Below are 12,531 nucleotides of genomic sequence, written 5' to 3' on the forward strand. Positions count from 1 at the left end.
AGCAGAACAGGCAGCATCTCTCAAGAGAAGGAATGGGTGGCGTTTCGGATCGTGACCCTTCTTCAGACTGACTCTTATAATCAATGCCGCACCCTATGAAAGCAAGCATACCTTATGCCACCTTTACTATGCTATCTACTTGTGTTGCCATTTTCAGGGAGTTATGGACTTGGACTCCAAGATCCCTCTGTACATCATTAAGACAATATTTTCCATCAAGCTTCCCCTGTTGCACCACACTGCCCTCTGACATCCAAAGATTTTGTCCATGGATAATTTCCCATATACCAGGAGACAGCCCTCAGCAAAGAAAGACATCAATGATGAAATTCATTCACTGAATCAAAGTAGTAGTAGTAGTAGTAGTAGTATAAGTAGTACTTCCTTGGCTTTACTCAGGATGACGGTTTTTAAAGATGAAGACCTCAAACCTGACATGAAACTCGTGTCTTCCGAGTAGTGTAATCTTCCTGCCCTTAAGCCTCTACGTTTTCTATAAAGTATTTTACCGTCATTGTATTTCTCTTGAATTATTGCTGAAACACATTTAGATTCATTCCCATGCAATCTGAACGTTTGCCTTCTCCCATGATCTTCTTGGTATCTATCCTTTATAAATTACAGCTCATTCAAAATGCCTTTCTTGTCCACAGAAATGTTCACTTTTCACCCTCCCTAGACCTTAGTGAGTTATTAACAAATCACAATAGCTCATCTCGGTCATCTTTATGTAAATCCCATGTAACCTTATTGAAACTGACGAAGTCTTTCAACCATTATTCGTATTCTCCCTGAAAGTCCCGTAGGACTGCCCGTGATGAGCTAATTCCCTCGTGTCTCTTTCTTGTGTTGTGCTTTAGTTTCACCCAAATTCCATTTGCTAAGAACTTTGAGTTCTATTTTCACCTTGGTTGAAACCAACACTTATTTCGTAAGCTGAAGAACCTGACAGCCAGTTCTCTGAATGTGAAAGTACTGTAAAAGTGTTTGACTGTATTCACTATAGTCAGCAAGTTTTCAAATGTAAATATACTGTGGCATAAATCCCAGGAATCCTTGGTTCATGACAACTGGGACAATGAAGGATTCTATACAACTAAAACGGCATGGATCATCTTGAAGGAGAAACTTCAATCAACATTAATCAATTGTTTCTCTTATGGTTTTAATTTTCATTGTATGAACTTAACCAGAACGCATATTTGTTTAGTATGCTTAACAACATTTATGTGATTTAGTTTAAAAAGTTGCAAAAGCCAATTCAAAACAACACATTACATGTGAACAACTGCATTATATTAAGCAGTCATGTTCTTTTACTGGTATTCTGATCTGTCAACTGTTCTGAATAGGCCCGGTTCCTTCAATACAATGATAACCATGTAAAGGGGTTTATTGTCACGTGTATCGAGGTACAGTGAAAAGCTTTGTTTTGCATGCTATCCAAACTGAATCCGATATACTGTATATAAATACAATCAAGTCGCACTCTAGTACAATAGGTAGAGCAAATGGGTAGATAAAAGTGCAGAACATATTCTCAGCATTGCAGTGAATCAGTTTCACAGACAGTTCAATGTTTGCAGTGGTGTAGAGATGAATCAGACAGTGCCCTGAGTTACTCCAGCACTTTGTGTCTACTTTTGGGTAGGTTATCTTTAATTTAACTACTCTCCTTTTGAATCCTCCATCTCAAATGGTACCAACTGCACCCCCCCCCCCCCCCCCTCCCCCAACCCCCATCCCTGCAAGCAAATGAATAGTGGCCAATCATTAACTCTATACTCCACCACGTAGGTCATCCTTCAAATATTATTACAAGTTGCACATCGCATGTTCTTGCCATCATAAATGTTGGCCTTGAAATGAGGCTCTTACCCATCCCACTATCATTTGTGGTAGCTGTTCTTTTGCTGTCTGACCCCTTTCCGAGTGGTCAGTGTCGTAGCTGGGAGGTTTCCCATCAAGCATGGGCCGCGGGACCGTGGGGGGGGGGGGGCTGCAGCACCCCCCACTTTTTTGGCTACTGAACGGGGTGATAGCTGGTCGGCGCAGACTCGGTGGGCCAGATGGTCTGTTGCCGCGCTGCATCTTTAAAGTCTAAAAGGCTGTTGTTTAAAGACCAAAGTGGACGGGACTGATATGTGTAGGAAAGAACTGCAAATGCTGGTTTAAATCGAAGGTAGACACAAAATGCTGGAAAAACGCACCCTACAGGAAGGGTCTCGACCTGAAACATCACCAGCAGGCTTCTCTCCAGAGATGCTGAGTTACTCCAGCATTTTGTGTCTACCGGAGTGATGTGTATCTGGGTGATATTATAGGGAGGGTTTGATCAGACAAAAGCTCCGCTGGATGCTGACCTCTGACCCCCCCCATGTTTTGAGATGGGGGGGACAATCCCCCCCCCCCCCCAATGTTTTCTGAAACGTTGCAGCAAAACCGAAATCTCCCGAGTCACCACAGCCTCTGAAGTGAGCCAGCTCCGTGATGGTATGTCCACAGGCTCTGCGACCAGAACCCTCAAGGTCAATTCCAGTTGGAGGCCGCCAGCTCCTAGAATTTAGCAGCCCGGACTAGCTGCAGTTCCCAGGTTGGCTCGCTTGCCCCAGGTCTAGCTGTGGCGCCCAGGTCGCCTGCATGCCCCGGGACTGGCTGCAGTTCCCAGGTTGGGAAAACCAATTGAAAAAAAATACGCATGCAGGCCAGATGATTTCTGATTACGGGCCATATCCGGCCCGTGGGACGTAGGTTGCCGACGCCTGTCCTAGATGTCAGGCCTCATTATGACCCCCCCCCATCCCCCCCATGTTTTAAAAGCGATTTCCATCCCTGATAAGCAGCAATTCATTCACTTAATCGTTTGTTTTTCTTTTGCTTCGCCGACAATCCAAAAACAATTGAGAAAACCAAGACTAACTCATGGTTTGGGAGGTGCGAGATATTCCCGCTTGAGGAGCTGCCTCATAAATTAGCAACGAGCAAGATATCGATGCAATCATTAGTGATCAACCGATTGCCCGCGGGCTGCTGTTTATTGTACATGATTGCTTCATGTTGAGGATTGGGAGACCCGTTCCCAGTCACTCGCAGCTTTGCCGTTATTGCTACCCCGGTCATTGTCCCAGACCGCAGTCCTTCAGATAAGGAGCATCCTGCCCACCCGTGTCCTAGAGTCTGAGCCCCGGTCGCCAACACACCCTATCACCCAGATACCTGCCCTACAGATCGGGAACGATCCTCAAACTCCCCCAAGCGCTCCCGACCACTTCTCTCCTCTATCCCAGACTGGGATCCACGATGCCGGCCACACTTTCAACGCCAGACACCTGGCCACAGCTCCAGACACCGTGCTGGCGCGAGACCCCATTGTCGGCAAGGTGAGACGTTTGGCGACCCCCGCGGCCGTGGAGCAGCAAAGGCTGGATACACACTTGTTGGCTGCAAATGCGCACACGGGACGCTGGGTGAGGACGGGGCATCCCCCCTCCCCACACACACCCACATACACGAGGCCGGTGATCAGTGATCACAAGAACCGTGAAAGTCCCATGTTAGTGTAAATGGCCTGTCCCACTTTCACGACGTAATTCCCGAATTCTCCCGAGTTTTCCCCTTGATTCAAACTCGCAGAATGTTCGTAACATATGAGTTCGTAGATATATAGTAGGGGCTCGTTATGCTAGCCGTAGATTTTCGTGGCATCAGGTAAGTCGGGACCTTTTTTCCAGCCCGATAAAAACTGTCCACGGGTCGGGATGAAAGAAATTGCAACTTTTTACTCGCAAGGACATCGAAATAGTCGTGAGAATTCGTAGACATAATCGTAGGAGTTCGTGAACATAGTCATGGAAGGTCGTGGGAGTTTGTAGATTACCACCATCTTGATCTTTTTTTTAGGTCCTTTAAACTCGGCAGAGGTTTTGAATTAAGTTATATATTCTCCCAACTTCTTCTGGGGCAACGGAAAGCACTGGGTCTCTGCAGCCGTCCTGAGTCTCCCGATCGAGGAGGGCAGTCAGTCGCTGGTGTGCACTCGCACCAAGTTGGCGGCTCTCCGCCTCAGGACCTTGCAGAGATACCTGTACTCAGGGCATCCTCCCAGGTGGCACGTGCTGGCGACGCTCTTTTTCCAACGGAGCCGCTTCCTTCCAGGAGGTATGCGGATCCCGATGGTGGGCGTCAGTTGTGCGGTCCTGATGGGGATGCCCGGCTTCTACAGGGACTTGTTGAGAGTCTGGAACCTGGTTGCCGTTGACCGGGCTCCCCCTCCGCCGTGCCCGGGTGCGGATAGAAAGGGAATACGCCCTGTCTACGGGCACACTGAGAGAGTTCCGCGACCGCTGGGCACCGAGGGGGGTTGAATGTATCCTGGACAAGGATTGCAATATAGTTGTTTAGCAGTTGCTTAGCATATTTGTTTGTCTTGTATTATGGTGGTGTTTTGTTTTATTGTATTGTAAATACTATTTTAATATTTGAATAAATATTTTTGATTAAAAAAGAATAAAAAAATAAAAAAGCTGGTTACCAAGCTCACGGAACTGGGCCCCTGCGCATCCCTCTGCACCTGGATCCCCGACTTCCTCATCCACAGACCACAGTCTGTTCGAATTGGAGGAACCACTTCATCCTCAGTAACAATTAGTACAGGAGCACCTCAGGGCTGCGTGCTCAGCCCCATGCTTTACTCACTCTATACCCATGACTGCGTAGCCGGACATAATGCTTGTCAACTGACATAATGCTCATCAAGTTTGCCGACGACACCACTGTGGTTGGACGAATCATAGATGGGGACGAGACAGAGTATAGAAGTGAGATTGAATGACTGACCAAATGGTGCCAGCACAACAACCTGGTTCTCAACATCAGTAAGACCAAGGAACTGATTGTGGACTTTGGTAGGGGAAGGATGAGGACCCACAATCCTGTTTATATCAATGGGAAGATGGTGGAAAGGGTCAATTACTTCAAATTCCTGAGCGTGCATATATCAGAAGATCTTTCCTGGACCCAGCACACCGATGCAATTGTAAAGAAGGCACATCAGTGACTACTTCCTGAGAAGATTACGGAGATTCGGCATGACAACGAGGATTCTCCTAAACATCTACAGGTGCACGGCAGAGAGCATGCTGACTGGTTGCATCGTGGCCTGGTTTGGCAACTTGAACATCCAGGAGCGAAAAAGTCTACAAAACGTTGTGCCCACTGCCCAGTTCATCACTGGCTCTGACCTCCCCACCGTCGAAGGGATCTATTGTAGTCGCTGCCTCAAAAAGGCAGCCAAAATCATCAAGGACCCACACCATCCTGGCCACACACTCATCTCACCATTGCCATCAGGAAGAAGGTTTAAGCCTGAAAACTATAATGTCCAGGTTCAGGAACAGCTTCTTCCCTACAACCATCAGGCTATTAAACACAACAACGAATAAGCTCTGAGCTCTGAACTGCAAAAGACTAGATTATTATTTGTTATTTGCACTATATTTGTTATTTATTGAACTTTTTATTTTTTCCCCCATTATGTACGATGTTTACATATTCACATATTCTGTTGTGCTGCAGCAAGTAAGAATTTCATTGCCCCGTCCGGGACATATCTTGACTCTTGAGAACAGGGTACAGAGGTAACTTTGGATATTTGAAAGATGTATTTTATTTCATCTCAAATGGATTTGTGCAGTAAATAGTTTGCCTGATTTGCTGTGGAAATGGGAAATGAAAGAGGCGATTTGTATCATCGTGTGATCTGTGGATGTTATTTACTGAGGTGACAACGTTTCCATCACCCTTTGTGGAAGAGGTAAGAGGAGCGGCATTGATGTGGCAGGGTCCCATTGATGAGGTCACAAGGGACAATAGGTGCAGGAGTAGCACCGCCATTTAATATGATCATGGCTGATCATCCCCAATCAGTACCCCATTCCTGCCTTCTCCCCATATCTCCTGACTCCGCTATTTTTAAGAGCCCTATCTAGCTCTCTCTTGAAAGCATCCAGAGAACTTGCCTCCACTGCCCTCTGAGGCAGAGAATTCCACAGACTCACAACTCTCTGTGAGAAAAAGTGTTTCCTCGTCTCCATTCTAAATGGCTTACTCCTTATTCTTAAACTGTGGCCCCTGGTTCTGGACTCCCCAACATCGGGAACATGTTTCCTGCCTCTAGCATATCCAAGCCCTTAACAATCTTATATGTTTCAATGAGATATCCTCTCATCCTTCTAAACTCCAGATTGTACAAGCCCAGCTGCTCCATTCTCTCAGCATGTGACAGTCCCACCATCCCAGGAATTAACCTTGTAAACCTACGCTGCACTCCCTCAATAGCAAGAATGTCTTTCCTCAAATTAGGGGACCAAAACTGCACACAATACTCCAGGTGTGGTCTCACTAGGGCTCTGTACAACTGCAGAAGGACCTCTTTGCTCCTATATTCGATTCCTATTGTTATAAAGGCCAACATGCCATTCGCTTTCTTCGCTGCCTGCTGTACCTGCATGCTTACTTTCATAAGTTGTACTTCCCCTTTTCCCAACTTGACGCCATTTAGATAGTAATCTGCCTTCTTGTTTTTGCAACCAAAGTGGATAACCTCACATTTATCCACATTAAACTTGATCTGCCATGCATCTGCCCACTCCCCCAACCTGTCCAAGTCACCCTGCATTCTCATAGCATCCTCCTCACAGTTCACACTGCCACCCAGCTTTGTGTCTTCTGCAAATTTGCTAATGTTACTTTGAATCTCTTCATCCAAATCATTGATGTATATTGTAAATAACTGCGGTCCCAGCGCCAAGCCTTGCGGTACCCCACTAGTCACTGCCTGCCATTCTGAAAGGGACCCCTACTCTTTGTTTCCTGTCTGCCAACCACTTCTCTATCCATGTCAGCACTCTACCCCCAATACCATGTGCCCTAATTTTGCCCACTAATCTCCTATGTGGGACCTTATCAAATGCTTTCTGAAAGTCCAGGTACACTACATCCACTGACCCTCCCTTGTCCATTTTCCTAGTCACATCTTCAAAAAATTCCAGAAGATTAGTCAAGCATGATTTCCCCTTCGTAAGTCCATGCTGACTCGGACCAATCCTGTTACTGCTATCCAAATGTGCGGCAATCTCATCTTTTATAATTGACTCCAGCACCTTCCCCACCACCGATGATAGGCTAACTGGTCTATAATTCCCCGTTTTCTCTCTCCCGCCTTTCTTAAAAAGTGGGATAACATTAGCCTCCCTCCAATCCACAGGGACTGATCCTGAGTCTATTGAACATTGGAAAATTATCACCAATGCATCCACGATTTCTAGAGCCACTTCCTTAAGTACCCTGGGATGCAGACCGTCAGGCCCTGGGGTTTTATCAGCCTTCAGTCCCATATTCTATCCAACACCATTTCCTGCCTAATGTGGATTTCCTTCAGTTCCTCTGTCACCCCAGATCCTCTGGCCACTACTATATCAGGAAGATTGTTTGTGTCCTCCTTAGTGAAGACAGATCCAAAGTACCTGTTCAACTCATCTGCCATTTCCTTGTTCCCCATAATAAATTCACCTTTTTTGGTCCATTGATGAGGTCACGGGGAGTCACAAGGGGTCCATTGATGAGGTCAGGGGAGCCGTTGATATGGTGACAGTTACGTCCCTGCTCCAGCCCACAGTCAACTGGACGAACCATCAGTGAAGCATGATGCGCAGAGTACTGCTTTCGACTCTGGTCACGTTGGCTGTAATGGGCGCCTTGCTCACCTTCATGAACCAGGAGGACGACTTGGCTTACTGCTCGGACACAGCCCCCTGCTCCCTGGCCTTCCTGTCAAACAACCCACTCAGCCTGCGTTGCCCGAGTGCCACAGAAGTACCGGAAGACTCCATCTACTGGCAGTACCAAGACCTTAGCCAGCCTCAAGCAAAACCCCGCACCTTCATCAGATCCGGGCACTTGAGGCAGCACCGCAGGGCGATGGGCAAACTGGGAAGGCGAGCCAATCTACGGAGCGGCTCCTTGATCATGAACAAGGCGGAGACCTCAGACACGGGCCTGTACCTGTGCAGGTCGGCTAATTCCACCCTAGCCGCCTACCAGGTGGATGTGCAGGACTCGTCTCTGCTTTACGTGTCCCACCAAGGGCTGGGGGAGAGCACAATGTCAAACCAGAGCCTGAGGGTTAACTTGGGCTCTTCCCAGCACATGGTCAAGCTCTACACCCGCTGGGGACCATGGCAGGACTGTGACCGGTGCAATGTAATAGGGGAGCAGAAGGTGATGGGCTTCTGTTACGCCAAACTAAGCCAGGACATCGATGAGGACAAGGACGAGGACGAGGGCGAGGCACTGGAGGTGAATGGCGTCACCTTGCCCTGTGGCCTAATGGAGCTGCACATTGGGCAGTCCTTGCCCCGGCGCGGCGCCGAGCTCCACTACCAATGGTGCCGCGAGCCGTGCGAGAAGGAGGAAATACCAGTGGGGTTGCCGGAGATTGGCGATTGGTGGTGGTTGGGTCAGGAGCCTGCGATCGACTGGGTGGAGCCTCGCAAAATAATACAGCAGTTGATGTACCATGACATCCTTGACAACGCCCGGATGACATGCCCGGGGGCGTCAGTGTACACGCCCGTTCTCTGGCAGCGCGACTCCACCTTTATCACCCGAAGTGGCAACAGTGACGGGAGACACCGGCTGGTCGACGCCATGGGAGGCGGCATCTACGAAATACAAAACGTGATGCCCTCCGACCGCGGCATCTACCGCTGCTGGGTGCATGGGCGTAGGGTCGCCTCATTCCACCTCGAGACGCCCGAGATGCCAGTGGTACGCCGCCACATCAACCGGCGACTGCTTAAAGGCATAGCATACATCGTCGGCACGATCGCCATGGTCTTCGTGTTCAGCGCCATGGCTGAGATGGTGCACGACTAATTATTTGCGATCTTCCTGTACAACTGCCTCCTCAAGACCACATAAAGACCACGAGACATAGGGGCAGAATTAGGCCCATCTCCGCCATTTTATCGCGGCTGATTCATTTTTCCCTCTCCCCATAATTCTTCTGCCCTCTCCCATAATCATTTTTAACATTAATAATTAATTATCCATCCCTCAAGGACTTGGCCTCTCGTGCCCCAGGCCATGGATGACGCAGCTGGGCTGCAGCAGCAGGGGCAAATGAACAACTGGGCTGCGTTGCCTCCAGTGGAGCTGCAGTGTGAATAACATTGGTGCACGTGGGCTGCTTTAGCAAAATCAACATGCTGCATGGCAGAGTGCCGACTGCATTGCTGCTGTGCCAGTGACCATGCTGCATTGAAGCACCTTGGGAGCAATGCCACCACCTTCAACAGTCACTGCCCGCTTAGCTGCTCTAGGGGCAGAGCTGCACTGGACACAGCCCTGGGCGGCATGCATGTGAGCTTGCTGCAGTGAAGGGACAGAGGCAGCACAATGGAACCTGGTGCAACAGCTCGATTGGTGTGTTAGCAGACAGCTACGGCGCTGCATTTGGTGACTGCTCTGCTCGTGAACCTGGCTTGCATTGGAAGAATGGCACCCTAGGTGTGTTAAAGGGAACTCTGAAAGAACTGCAGTGGCTGGTAAAATCGAAGGTAGACACAAAATGCAGCATCTTTGGAGAGGGGTCGAGACCCTTCTTCAGACTGATGAGCGGATAGGACAAAGAAGATAGTGGAACTAATGGCAGAACTGAGGTGTGTGGGGTGAGGGAGGAAATGAAGAGAGAGGGCAAGGGCTATCTGAAGTTCGAGAAGTCAATGTTCATACTGCTGGGGTGTAAACTAACCAAGTGAAATACGGTGCATTCAGAAAATATTCAGACCCCTTCACTTTTTCCACATTTTGTTACGTTACAGCCCTATTCATTTTTTTAAATCATCAATCTACACAGGTACGGGCTCTGGCTGGGCCACTGAAGGACATTCATGGCCACTCCAACGTTGTCTTGGCTATGTGCTGTTGGAAGGTGAACCTCCGCTCCAGTCTGAGGTCCAGAATGCTCTGGAGCAGGTTTTCATCAAGGATCTCGCTGTACTTTGCTCTGTTCCACTTTCCCTGGATCCTGATTAGTCTCCTGCCGCTGAAAAACATCCCCACAGCATGATGCTGCCACCACCATGCTTCACTGTGGGTATGGTATTGGCCAGGTGATGAGCGATGCCTGGTTTCCTCCAGACATGGTGCTTGGCATTCAGGCCAAAGAGCTCCATCAGGTTCTTGGTCACCTCCCAGACCAAGGCCCTTCTCCCCCGATTGCTCGGTTTGGCCGGGCGGCCAGCTCTATGAGGAGTCCTGGTGATTCCAAAGTTCTTACATTTAAGAATGACGGAGGCCACTGTGCTCTTCAGGACCTGCAATGCTGCAGAAATTGTTTTATACCCTTCCCCAGATCTCTGTCTCGACACAATCCTGTCTCGGAGATCTACAGACAATTTCTTTGTCTTCATGGCTTGGTTTTTGCTCTGACATGCACTGCCAACTGTGGGACCTTATACAGACAGATGTGTGCCTTTCCAAACCATGTCCAATCAATTTAATTTACCACTGGTGGACTCCAATCAAGTTGTAGAAACATATCAAGGATAATCAATAGAAACGGGATGAACCCAAGCAATTTTGTGTGATATTTCAGTTATTTATTTTTAATTACTTTGCAAAAATTTCTAAACAGCTTTTTTCGCTTCTTCATTCTGCGGTATTGTGTGTAGATTGATGATTAAAAAAATGAATCAATTTAAAAATCAGGCTGTAAGTAACAAAATGGGGAAAAAGTGGTCTGAATATTTTCTGAATGCACTTTATGAGGTGCTGTTCCTCAAATTAGTGCTGGGCCTCTCTCTGACAATGGAGGAGGCCCAGGACAGAGAGGTCAGATTCGGAATGGGAGGAGGAGTTGAAGTGCTGGGCTACCGGGAGATCAGCTTGGTTGAGGCGGACTGAGACGAGATGTTCAGCGAATGATTGCCGAGTCTGTGCTTGGTCTCGCCAATGTAGAGAAGTTGACACCTAGAACAGCGGATGCAGTAGATGAGGTTGGAGGTGGTACAAGTGAACCTCTGCCTCACCTGGAAAGACTGTTTGGGTCATTTGGATGGAGTCGAGGGGGAAAGGTAAAGGGACAGGTCTTGCATCTCCTGCAGTTGCAGAGGAAAGTGTCTATGCCCCTGTCCCACTAGGAGACATGAACGGAAACCTCTGGAGACTTTGCGCCCCACCCAAGGTTTCCGTGCGGTTACTGGAGGTTCCCGGAGGTTTTTGTCAGTCTCCCTAATGGTCGAAAGTGGTTTCCGGTTCTTCTATGTTCCGGCGATTATTTCAAAAAATTTAAAACCGGCCGAGACTAAAAATAGGTTGCCGTTTTAAAAATCGGTAATTTTTTAGTCGAAGCCGGTTGCGATGCTAGTTGAAGGTGGTTGCCGGAGGTTGCAGGTAGCCTTCCAATACCTGCAACCTGTTACCGATTTTTAAAATGGCAACCTATTTTTAGTCGCGGCCGGTTTTAAATTTTTTGAAATAATCGCCGGAACATACAAGAACCGGAAAAGCACTTTCGACCATTAGGGAGACTGACAAAAACCTCCGGGAACCGCACGGAAACCTTGGGTGGGGCGCAAAGCCTCAAGAGATTTCCGTTCAGGTTTCCTAAGTGGGACAGGGGCATGAGGAGGGAATGGAGGGAACGGTCATTGTGGAAAGCAGAAAGGGGAAGATACGACCAGCAGTGGGATCCCTTTGGAGGTGGCAAAAATGTTGGAGGATTGTGGGCGGAGGTGCTTTTTTGTTCAAGTTTGTGACCCAACTCACGGAACTACCTGAATTTTTAACATATTGTGTATAAATATTATATAAATATACCTGAAACTCGTCAAGACCAAAACCTGCAGATTTTTTTTAAATATGAGAAAAACCTCAATTTTTTTCAGAGTAGTAAATATCCAATCAATGCACGTTTGACTTTGAGGTCGGACGCAAATTGACCAATCCCGCGCTTTGTTTTATGGTTGCTAGGCAGCGAGGACCCTGGGATCATGGCTGCCTCCTAATTACATCAAAACAATAACAAGGTTTCCAAGGAATATAGGTATTGCTAACCTTGCTGATAATTTTGTTTTTCAATTGATTTGTCTTTATAAAGTTACTAGACTAAATGGGACCTGTTGGGTCCCAGCTTCACACGGCAGGGCAGGTCCCCCAACGCAATATTCCACCTCTCCAACAATTCCAATATTGTTGGCCAGTGAGGAGGGGGGGGGGGTTGCTGGAGCATGGTGTTGCGGGCCGAAGGGACTGGTTTCCAAAGGGCTAGTAGTACATTGTAGGCTAAATGGATTCTTGGGCTGGCAGCTCAGTCACTTCGACCACTCACACACACACACACACACACACACACACACACACACACACACACACACACACACACACTCACAAACATACACATACACTCACAAACATACACACACACATTGACACACACACACACACACAAAAACACACACTCACACCAAA

The 12,531-nt window shown here is 47.9% G+C and overlaps 2 protein-coding genes across 2 annotated transcripts in view; both read left to right on the top strand.

The window, feature by feature from the left end:
• The first annotated feature begins 7,484 nt into the window (after positions 1-7,484).
• LOC116986560 (protein FAM187B-like) overlaps positions 7,485-12,531 on the top strand; it is a 33,163-nt gene continuing 28,116 nt past the window's right edge. The window contains exon 1 of the mRNA XM_033042157.1: positions 7,485-7,623. The gene's annotated coding sequence lies outside the window, so the exon portion shown is untranslated. The remainder of the gene's footprint in view (positions 7,624-12,531) is intronic.
• Positions 7,619-9,002, top strand: LOC116986762 (protein FAM187B-like). The gene has a single exon (XM_033042408.1). It carries the CDS (start codon positions 7,702-7,704, stop codon positions 8,932-8,934), a length of 1,233 nt encoding a protein of 410 aa, XP_032898299.1. The 5' UTR covers positions 7,619-7,701; the 3' UTR covers positions 8,935-9,002.

Source organism: Amblyraja radiata, chromosome 24 (assembly GCF_010909765.2).
Source record: "Amblyraja radiata isolate CabotCenter1 chromosome 24, sAmbRad1.1.pri, whole genome shotgun sequence".
NCBI lineage: Eukaryota > Metazoa > Chordata > Chondrichthyes > Rajiformes > Rajidae > Amblyraja > Amblyraja radiata.

What these genes read in the sequence shown, in the direction of transcription:
- LOC116986762 (XM_033042408.1), top strand. Translation starts at nt 7,702, where the DNA reads ATGATGCGCAGAGTACTGCTTTCGACTCTGGTCACGTTGGCTGTAATG.